This window comes from Abramis brama (assembly GCF_963993115.1).
Source record: "Abramis brama genome assembly, chromosome: 8".
NCBI lineage: Eukaryota > Metazoa > Chordata > Actinopteri > Cypriniformes > Leuciscidae > Abramis > Abramis brama.
In genome coordinates, this window is record NC_139970.1 from 37,367,784 (window position 1) to 37,390,106 (window position 22,323).

General features: G+C 37.7%; 1 protein-coding gene across 2 annotated transcripts in view; it reads right to left on the reverse strand.

Annotated features, from left to right (window-relative positions):
• Positions 1–14,731, reverse strand: part of ttn.1 (titin, tandem duplicate 1) — a 138,479-nt gene extending 123,748 nt beyond the window's left edge. For both annotated transcript variants that reach the window (XM_084122516.1, XM_084122515.1), the window contains exons 1-30: positions 14,465–14,731; positions 12,738–12,841; positions 12,215–12,418; positions 11,840–12,127; positions 11,668–11,756; positions 11,379–11,587; positions 10,845–11,103; positions 8,978–9,043; positions 8,600–8,858; positions 8,419–8,494; positions 8,114–8,332; positions 7,699–7,841; positions 7,429–7,616; positions 7,091–7,321; positions 6,693–6,931; positions 6,393–6,601; positions 6,141–6,305; positions 5,856–6,024; positions 4,004–5,706; positions 3,626–3,907; positions 3,255–3,521; positions 2,842–3,114; positions 2,469–2,732; positions 2,112–2,372; positions 1,731–1,991; positions 1,370–1,633; positions 1,010–1,270; positions 652–912; positions 301–561; positions 77–218 (exon numbers count right to left, since the gene is read on the reverse strand). In XM_084122516.1, the coding sequence (XP_083978642.1) occupies positions 77–218; positions 301–561; positions 652–912; positions 1,010–1,270; positions 1,370–1,633; positions 1,731–1,991; positions 2,112–2,372; positions 2,469–2,732; positions 2,842–3,114; positions 3,255–3,521; positions 3,626–3,907; positions 4,004–5,706; positions 5,856–6,024; positions 6,141–6,305; positions 6,393–6,601; positions 6,693–6,931; positions 7,091–7,321; positions 7,429–7,616; positions 7,699–7,841; positions 8,114–8,332; positions 8,419–8,494; positions 8,600–8,858; positions 8,978–9,043; positions 10,845–11,103; positions 11,379–11,587; positions 11,668–11,756; positions 11,840–12,127; positions 12,215–12,418; positions 12,738–12,828 (7,604 nt within the window). In that variant the 5' untranslated portion in view covers positions 12,829–12,841; positions 14,465–14,731. The remainder of the gene's footprint in view (positions 1–76; positions 219–300; positions 562–651; positions 913–1,009; positions 1,271–1,369; positions 1,634–1,730; positions 1,992–2,111; positions 2,373–2,468; positions 2,733–2,841; positions 3,115–3,254; positions 3,522–3,625; positions 3,908–4,003; positions 5,707–5,855; positions 6,025–6,140; positions 6,306–6,392; positions 6,602–6,692; positions 6,932–7,090; positions 7,322–7,428; positions 7,617–7,698; positions 7,842–8,113; positions 8,333–8,418; positions 8,495–8,599; positions 8,859–8,977; positions 9,044–10,844; positions 11,104–11,378; positions 11,588–11,667; positions 11,757–11,839; positions 12,128–12,214; positions 12,419–12,737; positions 12,842–14,464) is intronic.
• Between the last annotated feature and the right edge of the window lie 7,592 nt (positions 14,732–22,323).

Genomic DNA, 22,323 nt, shown 5'->3' on the forward strand with positions numbered 1-22,323 from the left:
TTTTTTTTTTGCGTTGTTGTTTTCTTGTTTTTGCAGTTAATCTGCAGTGTAGATTGCATTAAATCTGAAGCCATACCTGTCGGACAATTCAAGCTCCTGCCCATCCTTCATCCACATCACAGGGATGTTGGGTTCAGAGAGCTCACATTCAAATATAGTCTTCTTCTTCTCAGTTACCTTTATATCTTTAATGTGCTTGGTGAATTCAATCACACGAGCTGGAGAACACAGATTTTTGTTAGCCAATCTACTAGGTTATATAATCATAAAGGCAGCTGTCAATAGAAAAACAAAACTAACCATCAACAAAGAGTTTTGCAGATGTTTCAGCAGATCCAGCCACAAACTTGTACTCTCCACCATCCCCAAAGTGAACATTTCGGATAGTGAGAGAGTGGGTGAACTGTTTGCTGCGAGTTTGGCATCTATCACTGGATCTTATTTCTACTCCATTCTTCAGCCATTTGTAGGTGATGCCTTCAAAGCTGACGGTCACCTCAAATGTAACAGTGTCTTTTTCTTTAGCATTGATGTCCTGAAGCATGGATGTGATCAGAATTGCTGAAAGATTTGAAATTGCATTTGTGAATATGCTGTTTATAGTAACTTTATATTTCTTTTAAGTTTACAGACAGCATACAAATTACTCACGTTTTACAGTCAGGGTAGCAGAGACTTTGTCATTTCCACACACAAATGTGTATTCTGAAATGTCCTCCTGGCTGGCATTCATGACTTTCAGCTGATGAAGTTTGCCCTGCACCACAATTCCAAACTTCTCGCTCATCTCAATCTCAACTCCATTTTTCAGCCAGGTGGATGGAACATTGAAATGTGAAACTTCACACTCGAACGTGGCCACATGGGTCTCTGGAACCTCAATGTTCTTCAGAGGTTTTGTGACTCTCAGGTCTGAATATATGCAATATATGAAAGTTAAAACATATTTAGAATGCCAAATTTGCACATTTAAGTTGAACACCATTAAAAAAAAAATTCAGATACTTACATTCAACATGAAGATGAGCACTGCAGTGTAGATGCCCAACCACAGCAATGTATTCACCTGCCAAGTGACCTTCAACACTCTGAATGACAAGTTTGTGGGCTTTCCGCTCAGACAGTATTTTAATATTTGAACTCGCCTCGAGCTCCTGATTATTGAACATCCACTTAACTGGAATGTCATCATGGGACAAACTCAGCTCAAATGAGGCAGTTGCCCCCAGCAGTGATGTCACATCCTTTGGTTTTTTCACAATTTTGATAGCTATAAAAGAGATTTAAAGGTATTGAAATACATCTTATAACAGCAGACAGATTTAAATAACTGTATACTTGACAGATAATTAAAAACATAAAAACATACTTTCAACATTTAGTCTGGCATTAGCAGAGAGTTTTCCAAGTTTGAAACCATAGACTGATTCATCTTGGGAGTTGCAGTTCTTGATTTTCAGGGTGTGAACCATGCCATCAACTGTTATCTCAAATTTATCACTTGGATGAATCTCAACACCATTCTTGATCCACTGGGATCCTTTCACATCTAAATGGGTGAGTTCAAGACTGAATACTGCCTCCTGGGTCTCAGTAACGGTTTGGTTCTTCATTGTCTTCCTGATTTTAACAGCTTGGATAAAAAAAGTAAGAAAATACATATAAATGACTTCTAATTTATTATAGATAACATAATTTGCAGTAAACTAATCTAGCGACACAAAATTTACCTTCAACCTTCAAGTTGCCAGATGTCTTGGAGTTTGCCACCTGGTAGGTGTACTCTCCAACATCCTGTGGCCTGGTGATGCCGATGACAAGGCGTCTAACAGCACCATTATTTTCACTTATGATATTATCACTGAAGTCAATGGAGTGGCCATCTTTGAGCCATTTGCCTTCTGTAATAGGGTTAGCAACTTCACACTCCAGCACAGCAGTTTGGGATTCTGCTACAGTCAAATCATGGAGTGGCCTGTTTATAGCACCACCTAGTGGAGAAATAAACAAAATGCAACAACTCAGACACATGGCATGATTCCCACCTTGTGCATGGCAAAACAGTAGGTACTTATATTTTAAAAACTGAACAAATTTGAATGTCTACGTACCTGATACAATAAGCCTTGCTCTAGATTCCTTCTCACCAGCCATAAACATGTACTCTCCTTCCTCATCCTTCATGGCATTCAAAACAGTGAGGCTATAGTGTGTACCTTTGCCCTCAATCTTGTACTTTGGACCTGCTTTTAAAGGTTGACCCTTGAAAGTCCAGAGAGCATCAATGCCAGGATGAGATACTTCCACTTCAAAGTTGACATTCTGGGTCTCTGTGCAAACGCAGTCCTCCATGTGCTTAACAATAGATACAGCTATAAAACACAATGAACAATGCCATCATTATCAACTCTTGTAAAACAATTAAAACAGGAAAGAAATATATTGGAACAATTTTGAGTGACACTCACGCTGGACAGAAAGTTTACAGGTTGAGTCTACTTTGCCAGCAATCAGTTTATATTGTCCTTCATCTGATGCATAGGTCCTGTTAATTGCCAGTCTCTGTTTGGATCCTTTGACAACCATCTGGACTCTATCACTTGCTGTCACCAGCTTGTCATTTTGGAACCATTTTACTGCAGTTATATCAGGAGCAGAGATTTTAGCCTCAAGGACAGCTTTAGTGCCTTCTACTGTGGAAACGTCTTTTAATGGTGTCAAGAAGCCAATAGCTGGAAAAGAAACAAAATGATTAATAAAACAGCCCCTTTTCTCATGAAAATGGAAATCAATGTTTGAGAACTCACTGAACATTAATTTATGGTTAATAAGATGACTTACTTTGAACTGTTAGCTTTCCCTTTGTAGAAATGTCCTGAACAGGAACAACAAAGGAGTACATTCCTGCATCACCCTTACTGGCGTCCTCAATGAGAAGCTTATGGGTGAATTTGTCAATGACCATGTGAATCTTATTGGAAGCAGAGATGGCTTGACCATTCATCATCCATGAGCCCTCCACATTCTCCTGAGAGAATCGCACCTCAAGTTGGGCAATATCACCCTCACAGATTGTCAGGTCAGAAAGACCTTGCATCAGAGTCACAGGACGCACTAGAGTGAACCAGAAATATTTAAATATGATTTGAATGACTTTTACTTATAGCAGACAACTAAAATGAGTTTTAATATAAAAGTTCACAGCTTATAAAAAGCACTTTTAAATAATTGAATCCTAGTTTACTCATTATCACCTTTCATCTTAAGGGAGGCACTTGTCTTAAGATCTCCCACTTTGAAAGTGTATTTTCCTTGGTCCTCCTTCTTAACATCTTTCACAGCAAGACTATGACGACCACGACGTGCAGACACAACATATTTAAGGCTAGGAGTGATTTCTTTGTTCTCAAAATACCAGGTGCCTTCAGCATCCTCACGGGACAAAATACACTCAAACTCTCCAGAGTATGTCTCAGGTACTTCTGTATTCTCAAGGTTCTTTACAATTTCAAGTGGTGCACCTGTATAAGACATCAAATTGTACATTTCACCAAATAATTAAATGCTCAAAACTATTAAACACAGTTGGATGAGAAAATAAAACTGTTGTAAGTGTTGTACTAACCTTCAACATAAAGTGAGGCGCTGGTTCTTATGTGGTCATCGTCAACAACCACACAACTGTACTCGGCTTCGTCCTTCATAGAAATCATCAGCACTGACAGGAAGTGCACCTTTCTGTCAGAGTGCATTCTGTATTTGTCCCCTGAGAAAATTTCTGCATTGTTCTTCATCCACTTGACCTTAACAAATGGCTCATTTGTCTCACATTCAAAGGTCATCATGGTGTCCTTCTCTTTAGCATTCTGATCTTCTAGAAGTTGTGTAAAAGAGACTACTTGTTTGCCTGAAAGAAAAGTGAAAGAACAATGACTCAAGATAACTTTTACCATTTATGGTACTGATAATATACAAACAGCAACTAGTAGGATTTTATTTTTACCTTGAACCAGCAGGAAAGCATGGCTTGAGGTCTCTCCAGCAATGTTCATGGCTTTGACCATTACACTTGCTGAGTCCTCAGCTAAGACATTTTTTATCACTAATTCACAGACATGGTCTTCTGGCCAATACCAATAAACCCGGTCTGACTTCTCCAATAAGATACCATTCTTGAACCACTGACATTCTGGGTCTGGTTTACCGGTGACTCTACAACGGAAGTGTACTTCATCTCCCAGGCCAACTGTCTGGCTCTGGATCCGTTCGATAATCTTTGGAGCCTCCATGCTTGGAGAGAGCACAATTTTCTCTGGCTTAACTTTGGGAATGGTGAGTTTACCCTCCTCTTCTTTTTTCTTCTCAGCATCAGGCCCTAGTTCTTTGGTGTGATGAAGAAGTTCTTCTTTCCTCTTCTTTAGCATACCCTCATAAGACTCATCCTTCTTGCGGGACTTCAGATCTACGGCAGTTATTGCTTCATAGTAGCCTTCCTGGGTCCTACGCTTGAATTTGCTTCTCAGTTCCTCTGTTTCTTCTGTTGATTTCTCATGGATCACTCTCTCGGTTTTCCTCAGCTTAACCACCTCCTTGGGTTCTTTAGAGGTTACAGATGGTTTCTCTGCTTTGACAACCTCAAATGAGACTCTACCATGCTCTTGTGATGGTGCAGGAGCAGGAGCCTTGATCTCAGGAGCACGGCGCAGGATTGACCTGAAGTCCTCCTTTTGCTGAATCTCAAATTTCACAAGATGCTCGGTAACACCTTCAGGGTTTTCAGCCACAACTTTGACATCACCTGAATCATATGACTTGGTGTCTACAATTTCCAAGTAGTGAATACCATCAAACTGAAGTCTAAATCTTTTACTCTTGCGGATGAGCAGTCCATTGAGGTACCAGTTGACTTTTGGGGTAGGGTAGCCTGTCACCCTACAGCGGAATTTGGCCGATTCTCCCTCCATAACTCTTACTGGCTCTGGAAGTAGCACAATCTCTGGCTTTGTCTTCTCAAAGTTATCATCTCCGGTAACTCCAGAGGGGCCACCCTCATGGCCAATACGCTCTATTTCATCTATTATTTGACCCCGCCTTCCCTCTGGCAACTGTGTTTCCTCAACAAGGCTTTTCTCATCTTTAACAATTAGTGTAGCAGAGGTCTGGTCAACTCCAAATTTGTTGGTGGCTCTGCATGTAATGACACCACTATCTCTGGAATAAGCAGCTTCATAGTCAAGACTGCAGTAGCCAAACTCATTGACCATGCGTAGTCTGTTAGCAGCTGCCAATGGCTTGCCATCATGCAGCCACTCAACATTCATGGTCGGGTCACCAATAGGGGTCAGTCTGCACTCAAAGTGTGCAGGTCCAAATCGCTTCAGCCTGACTGAGGTAAGCTTCTTTTTGAAGTGAGGCTTCTGTTGCTTCTCCTTATCGTAGAGGTCACCATCTTCCCATTGTTCCTGACCATAACGAAGATGCAGTGGCTCTAACTCCGGTGCAGCAATTTCTTTGGCCTTGTAGGTTCCCTTGGGAATTACAAGCTTTTTCTCAGGCTGAGGCTGTACTGCATCCACCTCAATATTGACTCTGCAACGTGTGGTATCTCTGCCAGCTTTGTTGATAGCTGTAGCAGTGTACCATGCACTATCAGATCCTGTACTTGATGGAATCTTGAAATGAGCTTGTCCTTTACCACCCTCAATCCTAATAAACAAATAAATTCAGTTAGCTGAAATATAGAAATGATTTATCTATATACACACACATACACATCATCAAAGGAACAAACATTATGATCATTTACTTGAATTTACTTAAACCAGTAGGCTATATTTTCATGACTGAAAACTTACCTGATATGTGGGTGTTTATGTGGGGAGATTATGTCACTGTTCTTCAGCCAAACAATGTCAGGAAGGGGGTTGCCAATAGCTTTAACAGCAAGCTCAACCAAAGTACCCTCTTTAACGCTGATGTTTCTTAGCTTCTCAACAAACTGTGGTCTCACCAAGTTTTCCTTGGCTGAAAATTATAACAATGTAAACCGAATATTTCATTACAAATAATTAATGCAGTTGGCCTGAAGTCATATAGAAAGTTATTTTATAAATGAATTATTAGTGTATATAATGCCATACCTTCAACAGTGAGAGTCATAGATACAGTTGTTTTTCCAGCTCTGTTCTGAGCAACAACCGTCCACTCTCCAGAGTCCTGAGGCATGGCAGGAACCACAATCATTGATTGAGTTCCATCCTCCTTTACCACAATCTTGTGGGTGTAGTCATTGACCACTTGTTGTCCTGTAATGAAAAAAGTATAGTTGTCATGGTATGGTAATAAAATAATTGTCACTGTTATAAAATCTCCTATGGATGCAGATCACTAACCATTGTGGAACCAGTAAGTTTCAGGCATGGGTCTTCCAACAACTTTCAGATCAAATCTTGCAGTCTGTCCCTCAGAGCACTTAAAGGAAGAGGGCTTCTGTACAAACACAGGCTTGTAGAGTCTTTCAAGCTGGGCCTCATCTGTCTCATCAAGTCTTCGGGAAGGTGATCGACCTGGAGAACGACTCGCGGAGCGTGGTGATGTGGACCTGAAAATTGCAAGATTTTTAATATCTCAATCCAATAGCAATTTTATTATAATATCATGAAATTTTCTTAGATTGATTAGTCAAAACCTACCTAATTCTTTGAACTCCTCCTGGCTGAGGAAGCTGTGTTTGTGTTACACCAGTTGCCTCCACATACAGCTTTCCAGAGCTGACAGCATTACCCTTTATGTTACTGATCAAAGCAGTGTAGACACCCTCATCTTCTGCCAGCACCGTAGGAAGACGCAGACTGGCTCTACCATCCAGCAGAACCTCCATCTGATAACGGCCTCCATGTATGATGCGCTTACCATCTTTGTACCAGGTTATCTATAGTTCAAATAATAATAAAAATCCGGTCCTCTAATTTGATTGGACAAGCACTGATGATTTTCAGTACAATTGTCCTTGTTTGTTATTGTTAAAAAAATTATACTAGCTTAGTTGATTGAATGTTGAATGTATGTAAACATAACGATTTAATCTTACCTTAGGGAGAGGGGTTCCTGTCATTCTACAATGGAAAGTTGCACTCATTCCCTCTCTGAGTCTGTAACTTTTAACTGGAGTATTAAAGACAGGAGAAATAGCATCATGTTCAGAAACACTCATATCCAACTGCTCTCCATCCTCAGTCACCAACTCCTGGTAGGTAATCTTGAGTAGGTTGAACTCAATTTCTTGGATGAATCTCTGCTCCAAGTTAGATATTTGGAACTCCTGTAAAAATATCATTGTAAGGTTCATACTCACACTTTGTAAATTCAGAAGTTGATTTTCAGGATTTATAAAGTTAAAATAATATTGAAAAACAAATCCTTTCATACCTGCTCTGAAATGAAGGACTGCATCATCTGGGTTTGTTGAGCCATCCTCCTTTGTACGAGTATCTGCTCTTTCTCAGTTACAGTCTCAACAACAGCAGGTATGTCAGCCACTTTTGACTGCTCTATAATAGTAGTTACTTCTGTCTTGAATGTCTCTTCTTGTTTCTTCACATACAGCTCATATGCCTCTATAAAATGCCGAAAAACACTATAAACAATTGATCTGAAATGCTATTGCAATTTATAATAATAGTCACCCCGAAAACCAACCTTCATCAAGCAGCATGGCTGATGCAGAGATCTCTCCAAGTGGGTTCCTAGCAAATATGGTGTACTCCCCTGCATCATCAGCAAATGTCATGGAGATCTCTAGCTTGCATGCTCCAGTGTCCTTATTGTAGGCTACTCGGTACCTAGAGGATAAATGAGTTTGAGTTTCTTTCCTATTTATATCTTTGCATCATAGTTCACATGAAACTGAACTCAAGCAGAAGACAATACATAAAAAGACTTTGGAAACTAAGTCGCAATAGACATAAAACCAGCACAAAAAAATCATTTGTTTATTTTCTAATTCATTATTAACCAGTCTAAATACTTTTTATTCACATAAAAGAAAAAGTATGGCAATATCTTACAAACAATTCAGATCAGAAAGTGTATATTTGTACAGTATAAAACATACCTGTATCCAGTAGTAAGTGGAATTCCACTTTTTTTCCAGTAAATATGAGGCTTTGGGCTTCCTCCAACCTGGCAATCAAAGATTATGCTGTCGCCCTCCACAAGCTTCTGCACTGTGGGTTTCTTCACAAAGAAAGGGGCAACACCTGCTCCAGCTTCCATATGCTCAGAGACTGCACTTATTTCAGACATTGTCTCCTCTTTAGCTTCAACTGTAACCCTGTTTGTGAAACACCAAGGACTCAGATTGCATATTCTTATATTATTTAATATAGTTTTATACCACAAATGATTCTATCAACTCACCGTCTTTCCTGAGCAGACATTTCAATGTGTTCAGCAACAGTAGAGAAATCCTCCCGGCTTTCAATGTCTTCTGAGACTGAAAATGAAAAATGAACTGTGAAAATTAGTCTGTAATCGCACAGATCATTTTGTGTCAAGCCAAGTCATATTTCATGGTCTATTTCATGATTCATGATCTTACCTTTGACAAGCAGGTAGCAGGAGGTGCTGATAGTTCCAGCCTCACTGGTAGCAGTGCAAGTGAAGCGGCCACTGTCTTCAGCAAAGGCCTCACGGATCACCAAGCGGGCATAGCTGCTTTCATAAGTGATCTGGAAGTCAATAGAGTTCTCGATTCTGTAATCCTCTCTGAACCACATAATAGCTGGGGTGGGGTGGCCTGAAATCTGGCACTCCAAAGACACAGACTCTCCTTCGGTAACAGTCACATTCTTTAAACCCTGGGCAAAGTAAAAACAGAATTTCAAAATCTAAGTAAATATTTTAACCTTGCAAGAGATTAAAAATTAAGAAAATTAAATGTTCACTTTCATGTGTACATGAGTGCTCATTTACTCACAGCCACAATAGTTGGCGGCATCACTTGCTCTTTTGTTAGGGATGGGATTGCTGCAGTCTCAACAATCTAAATTGTAAAAAAGAAACAATAAAATGAAAATGTATTATTAAATAATAATAATTATTTTATAATCTTTCTGCTGCTTTTTCATTCAAGCTTTTTCAAGCATGAGTGATTGAGATGGAAAAGCAAATACAAATCAGAAGGTTGTAGCAGTAAAATATAAATGGTTTGAGATCAATGATTAATGGGTAAAAGAGAAAAAATAGTAAAAGAGAATAATTCCTCAGTGAAGCAAGTGAGATCTGTACAGGACTGGTTGTGCTCATAACGGTCAAAAGGCAGGGGGCGATATTGTAACTGGATTAATTCGAGATGTTCAGTCAGATGAACAAAATTAATCTACACAACAAACCTGTGTGTCCCAAGTTACCACCACAAGATTGTGCGATGACCCCTGTAATATATATATATATATATATATATATATATATATATATATATATATATATATATGTATTTTTTTTTTTTTTTTTTTTTTTTTTTTTGCAGCTAACATAAACTGTATTATTATAACAAAATATAAATTCAACCTGAATTGCAATTAATTAAAATTTAGTATATTACAAAAGTGATATACTAATGATCAATGTGAGATTGAATCCTAATATTAAAGTCAAAGAATATTTAGTTTTGTTCACTGGTAAAATAGATTCATGGCAAACAGTGTCCAATTCTTGGCACACTTTTTTTTTATCATTCTATTATAAGACCAGCACATGACACAAGCTATTTCTAGAGCTCAGCAACTGTGTACATCCATCACAGTCAGCTTATATACACCAAATAACTCAGTCTCACTGTTTGGTCAAACGCTCAATTACATTTACCTACTATTGCCTTACTGACAAAGCAGGACATTTTAGTTATCTGATCCACATTTATGCACATGTATAGTTTGTGTTTATATTATATTTTTTATATTTTACATTTTTGCTGGCTAAAAAGGTTGGTGCTATAATATATTTATTGAGGGATTCACTGTTTGTCTGTCACTGTGCATGCTTACCTCTATTCAAGAGATTCAAAACAAACATGATTAATAAATTGTTGTGAGTACTAAACCTTTTAAAAATACAACTGATCAACTTCTAGAAACAATTAGGCCTGTAGGCATATGCACTTTTCTCACTTTAAGAGCAAGAAGTAGAAAATATTGTGCACATAGAATGAATACAAACTTTGGCAATGGACAGACGGAAAAAAAAAATAGTTTAACATTAAATTTACTATCTATTAAAAGTAATGTAATTTCAGTAATGTGGTTTAATAGTGTGGAGCAAATTTATTCAGATGCGTATGGACATGTGTATGTCCAGTTCATATATTAAATATCAGTTAAATTACATTAAATCAGTTAAACTTCAAAATTGCAAGTTAGTAAAACTTGCTGGGCTAGTTTGCAAAATGAAGTGTAATTATTTAAGGTGTGACAACTGAAAAATGGTGTGAAAACAATCACCCCTCCCCCTACTGCCTCTGATGTGGATTCCTTTGCACTTTAGGTAACAGAAGTCTCAATAATGTGTGTGGTCTCCTTTTCATCTCAGTCTGTTTGCAGTAGAAAATAAATGATCTTAAATACCTCCAAATGACCTTTTGTCAGTGACCACACACATATTGTTACACTTTTATTGTTTATTTCAATTTATATTTTAAGCACTTCTTTATTTTTAATTAAAATGTTTTGATTATTCATTACTTTAAAATAAAATGCAAGTAATTAATAGTTTTTCTTTCATATTATCACAAAGACAGAATGTTACATTTTACCTACTAGAGATCATAGTAGTAAAAATTGACCTACTTCTTTGACAGTGACACCACTGGCTTGTTGCTGCATAGCAAAAGAACCTTCCCATTGCTGCTCCTTATGGACAAATGTGGAGGAGGTCTGAACATATGAGGCCCCAGTAGTCATGCTGGTATAGCTGGACTCTCCCACATAACCCTCCTGCTTCCAAGGAGGCAGAACATCTGCAGCCTGTGCGACTTGTTTGTGTATAGTCATTGGAGACTTCACTGGTCTGATAGGGGACACAGACAGTCTTGAAGGGGAAGCAGGCCTAAAATAAAACATATAAAAAACAGAATTAACAAGGGACAAATGCTATGTAAGAAAGATGTTTAATGTATCATAAAAATAAACAGAACACAGATTAATCTTTACACTTACATTTTCATAAGTGTGGATGAGGGAACAAATGACTTTCCATTATATATCAGTCATTTTCACTATTGATTTTAGTTCAGTTATCTGCAATATGTGCACTCTAAAAATGTCTTAGGGTTTGTAAAGGTATTACTACTAAGTAGTAATGATGTTGAAAATATACTTCACCTGTGAGGTGTGAGAATGGGGGCTTTAACAGGCCTCACAGGAGAGGGTGACTGATGGCGCGTAGCTGCAACCTTTGACACCCCTGTTGGTGGGGTTGGGGACTTGGAAGTCGGCTTTGGAGGCACACGAGGTGGTGTCTTGTGAGCCAAATCACCATCCTCTATTTCCATTTCCATCATGGCTGTCGACTCAAAGGAGGCCTCCATTCTCTGTGAAGGACAAATAACACAGAGTTAACAAGGTCTTTTGCTGTCAGCCTCATGTGTAATTTTGTCAGAATGTTAACTACCTTTTCAACTCTAGCCTGGCGAGTCTGTGAAATCTGAGAAGTTGAAACAAAAGTCTTGGTCTTCTTTGCAGGCACTGCAACCTCCTCACCTGACATTAAAAAGGGAAATATTTAAAGAACACACTCTATTACAAAAATATCAAGTTATTTCATTAGGAAATAAAAACCAAACCTTGAACCAGAAGTTCAGCTGTAGAAGTAGTACGCCCACTGCTGTTAGAAGCACTGACAGAATAAGTTCCAGAATCTTCAGGGAAGGCCTCAGCAATAAGCAGACTGTAAAGGTCTCCATCTTGAACAATCTGAAAGTCAGCAGAGCTCTGAATCTCAGCTCCCTCTCTGTAGAACTTCACCACAGGTGCAGGGATTCCTGTAACTCGAACATCCAGTCTCACTTGGCTCCCTTGTCTAACAGTCATACTCTGTAGTCTTTGAATGATGTTTGGTGGCGCAGTTTCCGCTTTAAGGCAAGCAAAGAAATAGTTTTATGTTTGTTTGACATAAAAAGTCACTGGCAGAAAAGTACAAAGCTATAAAAGTGACTTACCTGTAACCAGCAGTTCAGCGGTGCTAGTGGCTTGTCCAGCGCCATTGGTGGCTCTCACAGAAAATCTTCCACTGTGTGCGGCTGTCACGGCGGGGATCATCAGAACAGCGCGGCCATCGCTGAACGAGATCTGAGCGCCGGGCAGAGCGGCAGCAGTAAGAACCTGGCCATCACGAAACCAGCTCACCTCTGGAACTGGATTACCTATAGAGAAATATTGGAGGAAATTATTAATAAGCTATTCTAGAATAGTATTTCTAGAATCTTTTTATCTTTTAGAATCTTTTAGTATTTCTAAAACAATCTTTTTGTCTTATATCACACCATAGCCTCATCGGTAAAGCTCAAGTACCCCTTCATCAATACCAAAACAGCAATGTGTTAATTTTAACTCATATTATACTGGATGTAATTTATTTTTCGCAGCCATAATATTTTTATTTTAAATTTAGGTTAACAAAGTTTGGCTTAAAATAGCAAAGTCTAAATCTTTCCAGTTAATAATGACCTGACCAGTCCTTACCACTAACTTGAGCCTCGAACGTTGCAGCACTACCCTCAAGTGCCACAACGCTCTGAAGCGGCTGTGTAAATGTTGGAGCTTGTGTTGACATGGTGGAAGGCACCCTAGAAAAGAACAGAATAGAGTAGTGAACACCATATTACAGCCAGATAATTGTTTAATGCCCAATGAATCAATTAGAAATACAACAGCATTACTGTCTGTTACATGACAAACTAGAAGGGCTATTTTTAGCTGTAAAAGAAATGAACTGACTAATCACTAACACCCCCTACCCCCACCGACACCTGGTCATCAGCAGCCTGTCATTTGTGAGAACTGTGAACAGCGAAGCTGTTGAGTGTCAGGTCAAGCACCCAATTGAATATGTTAGAAATGTGTTAAACAGCAACTGTGAGCTGTAAGATAAGGCTAATAAAAATAAAACATAACTAAAAAGTCATAATCGACTAAACTATTTCAACATTAAAACAGCTGGCATAATAGGATCTAGGTGTATCCAATGTTTCAAATTATCTTTGGCTTGCAAGAAAAGAAAATAGGATTAAATTTGGGAGCTTTAGGTGACCTTTTTCTTGTAACATCTGACATGCAATGTTAAAAAACGAAATCATATAAGCAGCAAAATAGTTTGCATTCTTATTGTTTCTATACACAAATTAAGTCAATGCATTTGGACATATTTCATTTAAAATATCAAATAAGTATAGTTCGTTAATGTTTAAGTAAAATATCAAAGTATGAAGAAATTTTTAAACTTCTGAAAGTTGGTCATCAAACAGCCATGAGGATTTAGTGCTTTAAATGAAAAACTTCACCTATAAATATATCTGCTTCAAATAGCTTCACATGTGTATTGCACAGATATTTCCCATACATAATACAATATTATTTATCTTTAGTCTGTGTGATCTTGTATATAAAACTAAAACAACAAGATATTTGATTGGATTATATTAAACAATACTTGATATGGTCTTTGTTAAATGACTCTGCTCAAATGGAAATGGACTCAATTGAAATGGAATATTTTTAACTACTTAACATGAGAAAGAAAGAAAGAAAGAAAGAAAGAAAGAAAGAAAGAAAGAAAGAAAGAAAGAAAGAAAGAAAGAAAGAAAGAAAGAAAGAAAGAAAGAAAGAAGCCATCTGCATCATAAGCCTTATGCAGAAAACCAACAGGTAAGTGCGGACACACATTGTCCATAATATGACTTACAATCACAGTCAAAAGATTTGTGTAATAAATATCAATAATAGACAGAAAATGCCAATACAGATTTAATTCAGACTAAATGGCATCATGTATGAAGGCTGATATTCAGTATGACAGAAATGGCAGTCTCCAAAAATAATCTGTCCCTTGTTTGATTGACAGTCACCATGTGGCACATAGCTGGAGGTGCAACTGATATCTCTGCTGCTGATTCCCTTAAAAAGACATCATGGCCCAGCTAGGTCACCACTCTAATGCTATCACAGGCTATTCTTGGCTATTCCGAAATAAACATTTAATAACCTTGAGAGTCATTATGTTTTATAATATTCTTGAGAAGTAACACAGATTGACTACACTATCTCATCACCCTTCTAAAACCTCAATGAAATAGCACATTGTAAGCAACAGCACTTTTATTTTGCTTTAAAAAGGTGTGCAAGCATGTATCATTGTAGCTTATAGAAAGATGGCTTTAATGGCTGTGTTCTACAGAGTAAATGCCACTTACTTGTACAAGGCTGCCTATACTTGATGGGACTGTGCCCAGGTGTCTAGTGCCTCAGCAACAATCCTCTTATCCAAAATGTTTCCAGAAAATCCAAGGTGAGAACTGTTGGGCCCCGTTATAACCCAAAAAACAAAACTACACAGGGTCTAGACCATGTAGTTTTGCTTTTCCCTTGCAATCCCTACACCCGAGGCAAGGCTGGGAATGCTCCAACTGCTCAGAACTGCTAATATAGTTGTTTTAGTTTATATACCTCAAGCCTAGACTGCATCATCACTTTCAAGCCACTCCCAGTTGGTCAAAGCATCATGGGAAAGCGATGCATTTTATGCAACTTCACACCTGTTACTCAGTGGCCCCCTCTCTCAAGTTAATGCAAGCTTGATATGCCTTAGCCTCACCGTGGAGTTTATTTACTACATTGGGTATGTGGATTCATTGTTCATGCAAATAAATGGTTATGTTCATGCCCGATTCAATGACACGCAATGCTGAAAACCCTTATGGCAATCATTAACCTGTTGATGACCAAAAGGAGAGACTGGCTGTCCCTGTCACTCAAAGGAAGAGCAAGGCAAGGCAACCCCCACTGCAAGGGACGGATATACTGGTTACAGAATGCTTGCTAACTGTGCCTATTTTTGAAATGTGTTACAATCATCCAAAGTCTTCAACAAAACATTACATTCCACAACTTTATTTCAATGGCCCTGTTAATAGAAAAAAATGCACTGCTTTTGCAACAAGAGTTTGTGGTCACTGTTTGGGATATAAAATTCAACACCACTAAAAGCTAATGTACTTCTCATATTTACTCATTATACTGTAAAAGTTTTTTTTTTTTTTGTCTGTGTCCAAATCAGCTTTTGATCTTAAAAGCAATATCACATTCTCCTGGCCTGGCCTCATTTATCCATGATGTTGAAATGCTGACACACAGTATATCCAGCCTGATGATTAAACCTTAAACATGATTAAACCTGATTATATTATAAAGCTGGGTGACAAGACATGTTTTACAATGGAAATTGAAAGCATTAGCCTCAAGCTAGCATAAGCTTACTGTTTAAAGAGAAAAATAATTGATAAATCATGCCAAGGAGTAGGTTATGATGGCCATTTCACCCTAAACACATTACAAGCTAAACTAAAAGACTGTTTAAAGAACATCCCTGAAACATAAATGTATACTGTTTTTATCCGTTATACTTTTACTGTTTACCAGATTATCACAGAAGGTGAGCCTTCTCACAATTCAGATCAGCATTCTTCTCCTTCAGCTTCACAAGCGGTGTTGGCACTTTGTGGAACGTTGGTGGCTCTAAAATGCTTTTGAAATACAAAATAAATAGTTTTGAATTAATTATTACCAAATAATAATTATGAACCAAATTTTAGATATTAACAACAATCATCAAAAAATCATTGAAAATCAATAAATAAAATCTTCTTAGCATTGTCCATGATGATACCTAATCAGAATATATTAAAGACAAAATAAGATCAATTTACTGTTTGACTTTTGACTAAAAAGGTGGTCTGGGGTACAGCTCATGTGGGCTTGAGTACAGTATTGGTATGAGGTTGGATAACTGGTAAAGCTTATCTGCACAAACTATAATTTACATTACTCTCTGTCACCCTTTTTATAGTAGGCTATGATGCATTTTTCAAAGCTGTTCATGCTCATCTCTTGCATTTATTTATTTTATGTTCCACATCTCTTGCAATGTATCTGCAGTAGACAAACACATGTGCAGTTCTGTGACAATTAAACAACAAAACTGGTGTTTTCTTCTGCCAAGCCAACTTCCTTACAGTGGTAAACAGCTGCCATTAGTACTCAAGGTGGTACTCACATTGATGATGCAAACAAGCCCAGACGTACAATGTGAAAAGAGACCAGGCGGAGAGTAGTGGGATAAAACTTCTAACCAGGAAAAACACTTTAGTCAGGTTCTCAACAGAACAAACCTATAAATTCATCACACACACTCACACACACACACACACACACAAACACACACTCACTTACTATCCTTGTGGGGACTCTCCATAGATATGATGGTTTTATACTGTACAAACTGTATATTATATCCCCTTACCTATCACTAACCTTACCCCTAAACCTACTAGGGGTGGGATAAAATATCAATAAGGCAATATATCGTTGTCCTTCTCTGTGCGATACGAGAATTGATACGCCAGTTATCAATATTTTAATTCATAAAATGAGACGCTCCAAATAGATTTCCCTGGTCCCAGCTTCGCTACATGGCTCCTCGAGGTGGCGCTCAACACATGAATGAGGGAAACGTGAACATAAGTTAACTAGCTTAAGAAAAAGAGGTCTTTAACGGGATGGTGGACAACAGAGTGAGTAAAATAATAAATGCCCCAGTCACAATTAAGTCCAAAGTCTGGAAAACCTGCACTTATCCTTTTCACGGGCATTTTGTTTTCATACGTACACATATTGTGACAAATTATTATAGGATTGTCTAGCAATATATTGATTATCACAGAATTGCTATATCGTGATAATATCGGTATCATGAGCCATGTATCGTATCGTGAGGTACCCTTATTCCCACCCCTAAAACAGAAAACTTCTGCATTTTTACATTTTCAAAAAAACTCATTCTGTATGATTTATATATCCCCACAAGTAATAATAATAATATTACGTTTATTTTATATAGCACCTTTCTACAAAGAAACAATACAGATAAACTGAATAGGTAACATAATTAAACTGAAAAGATAAACATGACAAGAATCAGATCATAAAGTCAAGGATCAGAGAAACAAGAAGCAAAAAGATATGTTTTAAGGTGGGTTTTGAAATCATGTAATGATGGAAGGTCGCGAATGTGTTGGGGAATAGAATTCCAGAGAGTGGGGGCAGCGGTACAAAATGCTCTTCCACCAAATGATGATAATTTGAAAAGTCTGTGTGATGATATGTGTGCATTCAGGTTGAAGTCACACACACACAGAACGTGTTTGGTTTAAAGCATTTTGATTTTAGAAAGGAAAAACAGATAAAACATCTGGATTATGTCTTAATAAATTGGTAGTTTTCACTTTAGAATGTAAATGTAGAGCATAGTTGGAAAGATCCAAGGACAGTTTGGCTCTGGAAGAGAATAGCTGAATTACGATGGACAACCATGTCCCCAATTAGACCTCTGAGTCATTTAGGGCTTGAGGAAAAAGGCTTGACTGGCCAAAGCAATGCAAGTGCGTGTGTCAGGAGGTCTAAAATCAAAATAGTGAACAAGATGTGACAAGAAATAACTCTCCTGGACAAGCAGTAAATTAAACATTCAAATGGCAATTCACTCTGACGTAAAAGCTCAAAATTGCCATGTAACCACTGGCAGACAAAGATCCATATAATGAATTTGATTAATTGATGACGAATATTACTCATTCTTTTTTCTTTCTTTTTTCAAATATATTTATTGAACATTTTCCAACTTTATGTAACAGGGTGAAAGTGTACCCTCGTCGTTCATTGGCCAGTGTCATGAGAAAACGTTGAACCTATCAGTAGTGGGGTGTCATGGTATAAAATGGGAGGGCTTTGGTTACCTTTTTTTAAACCTTTTTTGTTTAGCTCTTTCTGGGCCTTGAAAGTGTGGTTCAGATTCTGCTCAGATTTCATCAAAAATATTTACATTTTTGTTCCAAAGATGAACAAAGGTCTTACGGGTTTGAAACGACATGAGGGTGAGTAAGAAATTAAAGAAATTAAATTTTTGGGTGAACTAACCTTTTAAAGAATTAGTTCACTTCAGATGTAGCCAATGTAGCTGGCCTTACAGGCCATCCAAGATATATGTAGGTGAATTCAGTATGAGAGTTTTTTAGCTGAAACCATAGTCCTCTGTGATTCATATAATGCAAGTCAATGGCTACCGTCACTTTGAAAGTAAAAAAAAAAAAAAAACACAGACAAAGAGAAAAATTAATACCCGTGGCTCCTGACAATACATTGAGGTCTTATGAACTGAAACGATCATTCTGTGCAAGAAACTGAACATTATTAACATGCAACATTGACATGAACGCACTCAGGACCGTTTGCTGAGGGTGGTGATTACAGGTAATAATGTTGTAAATAATTTTCATTTTCTTGCATAGACCGATCGTTTCGCTTCATAAAACCTCAATGAATCGTAAATTTTGTTTTGCCTGTGTTTTTTTTTTAACTCTTTTTGACTTGCATTAAATTAATCACCATAACCACAGTTTCAGCTAAAAAAAAAAACGTATTTACTGTTCTACTGAAGAAAAAAAAAGTCACCATCTTGGATGGCCTGAGGGTGAGTAAATTAACAGCATTTTTTATTTTATGAGTGAACTATCACTTTTTAATTGTCCATTTTGTCATAACCCGGCTCAAAGGCCATGACGAATTCAAAGAGGACACGGAGGATTGGCAAAAGTAAACATTTATTATAACAACTCAATTAACTAACAATTAACAATGTAGAATGTGTTAGTCAGTGGCATCAGTGGTGTAAATGTGGATGAGTGACTAGAGTTAAGTTTTGGTGTTGAGAAGTGGTAACAAAACATAATATAACAAAACAAAGATGTGTTGCTGCTGCTGCTGCTGGCAGGAGTGGAACCAAATCAGAGAGAGCGAGAGATTAAAAGGGCCGGAGTATTTATCCTCCCACAGCGTCTGGCGCAGGTGTTCCCAATCTGGCTCTAGCACAGGTGCTCCCAATCTGGCTTACGGGCACTGATACCTTCAGGAACAAAAGGAGACTGTAAACTGCCCAACACCACACAGTTAAACACCCAACTATGCATGACCGTCACAATTTTGATTGGGTGGTGATGACATCTAAAATTTCTATGCTATAAAACAAGTATCTAACAATTAAATGTTACGGTTAAACATACTGTAACTAAAATAAGATTGTGTACTATGTGTAGTTGATATTAATGTAAAACACAAAGACGTACCTGATCCAAAATTTGAAAAATTGCAGCAGTCTTCTCATGGGTTGCTGCTCCTTTTGAATGGATTACTCTGATTAGTTGACTCATGTACACATCTAACTGGGCAAGAAACGTGTCTTCCAGTGGAACAGCCATAAGCCTATGGAACTCTGCATTGATCTGAAATAAAAAAATAAATAAAAACTGTCAACAACAGTCAAACTGCACATGCACATTTGGTATTTTTCATATTAAATCAGCCAGTACTTGTGCACCTTTTACATGCACAATACATGTCACGTCATATAATCATTTTGAGTTTACACTGTATGGACTAACAAAAGAGATATTTTTCTGAAAATCAAAAAAGGCACATGCATTCGGGATGTCATAAGGGTGATTTAATGCAAATTTTAGTTCTTAATAAATTCTTAATGAGGATAAAATACAAGTCAATAACATTAGACAACATTAGATGGAATTTACTCAAACATATCCAACATTAGTAATTCATATTATCTATTATAGAAGAAATTAGAAATTACTTAAATGAATAGAAATTACTTACCATGTAACGTTATAGCAAAGTGTCCTCCTCAGTTGTCAAATATTAAAAAAGATTTCGGTCCTAAGGGGAGAAAAATTCTGTAGTATGTAAGTGGTAGAAAATGGTTTGCTACAGGTCAAGTAATTAATTAGTTGTGAAAATACTACTATTTCTAAAAATAAATAAAAAACCTGAAATTTTTTCATGGATGAAACACCTTGAGCTAGGCAAATTAAGCTAGCGTTAAGCACAATGGGTGTGTCTCAAGTTCCCTAGTTCAGTAGTCAGGGCACTGATCAGGGAATCAGTCAATAGGCTAGTTGCACGTGACCGCCATGTTGGATTTCCGATCAGCGAGTGTGGGGGTAGACACTTCCGGTTTCAAATTACGCCCGGTGCAGGGAGCCAGAGAAAGCCGAAAATTATCTCTTATAGTTGTTTACAGAATCAATTATATCACTATAATCAATACTACTAAGATCCATATTACTATCACACGAGCCAATGGCAATTAAATGCACAGATACATAGTCTGATTAATGAATGAAATACAACTGTTCACGAACAGAAGATTGTATTTGACTCATGCTGCATACGCATACACAATGACAATTATGCCTACTGTAAATATAGCGTTACAACTACGATTAGAGTTGTTTGCATAAAATGCACTGTGAACATTCACACGTTTGCCCTGTGATGGGCTACAATTTATCTCCATAAATACTATTTTCTCAATTCTGCGCATGTATTTTCACTTACTTACATCAATTGCTCGATCAATATTATCATCACATATTTTACATTTTTAACTGTAGGTACCACAAACATTTTAATATAGCTAAGTTTGTGTATATTTTACACGTAGTAAAATACTGTATTGTGCTGCTTATAAACATCAGATAAATAATGATTTATTAAACATATGGTCTTTACTCATTTCACTTGCACAAAATAAATGCAGTAATAGAAAGCATAGAAACGCACAGGTGAAATACACTGAAAATTATATGCATTTAAAAATTTGGTCGGGTTGAAGTCATCCCTCCGGATCTTCTGCATCCACTCAGTCCGTACAGCAGCGTCAACGGGGAATGCATGAAAGCTCACTTCTTTGTTGTAAACGTGACTAAACGGTACATAACAGTGAAGTGCTGAGTCTGTCACCCTCTGAAAGGCAAGTCGCCTCTCTTGAATCCTAAAAACACTCATTGTAGAAAAATGATCTCTCTGGTAATGGAACTCAGTCGCTGTTGTCTCTAGCTCTCGCTGTCTCCCACTCTCGCTGTCAGATCACGCAGGAAGTTTTCACCGGAAGTACTGGCCCACACACTCAAGTTCGAACGTCAACGGTCGCCATATTGTGCACGGAGCGAATGGGCTGACTCTCTGATCAGTGCCCTCCCTGATTACTGAACTAGGGAGCGGATTGAGACACACCCAATGACTTTCATCATCATTTTAGGCGAAAAAAAGTCGATAAATAAATCAGAGCTAACGTTTCAAAGACAAATAAAAGAACAGACAAACATTACTTTAAAAGCAAACTCAATATTAACCACAACTTTCCCGAACTCTGACCTTTCCCGTGATCGCTATGGCAACGTAGAACAAGCCGGTAACGAACTTCCGGTTTACGTTAGCCTGAAGATGCTATCGGAGAGCCTCAACAAGCCCAAACAACTTGCTTGGGTAATGACGAGTAGAGCTTAGATCGGGCCCAAAAAATCAAGCCCGACCCTACCTGAGCCCGTTGTGTCCGAGCCCGGCCCGACACATTAACTGTAATTATGAGCCCGGCCCCATTTAGACCCAACCATTTTTAATACGTGGGCCGTTATAACCAGGGGCGGCGCCAGATCATTTTTAACATGTGCTGAGGGGGTGCTAGATATATTATATATAAATACTTTTAATAAATGAGCAAAAATTGGCCACCTAATATTTAATATTCAATTATTTTAATGATCACAATTAAAGTATTAATTTTATTAAATTGAACAAGCACAACATTCGGCATTCAATCAAATTTTATTAAAGATTTATTATTATTAATAATGTTATTTCAACACAATATCTCATTATTTCGACATAATATGTGTGCGTGCAACAAGCAAGATGTGCATTTGTAAATCCGGTGACACGCGTGCATTGATTTTTATTAATAAACTAGTGTTTTCTGTCAGTGTCGGCTGCAAAGATGAAGTTGACGATCGCCATCTCCGTAGTGAACGCGCCTATAGCCTAGAGAGAAATGCACATCTTGGATTACATAATCAAAGAGTAGCCTATTTCTTTTAATTTTGAATTGTTTCGTTTAAAGACATTTAAAGCTTTCTTTAGATAGGCTATA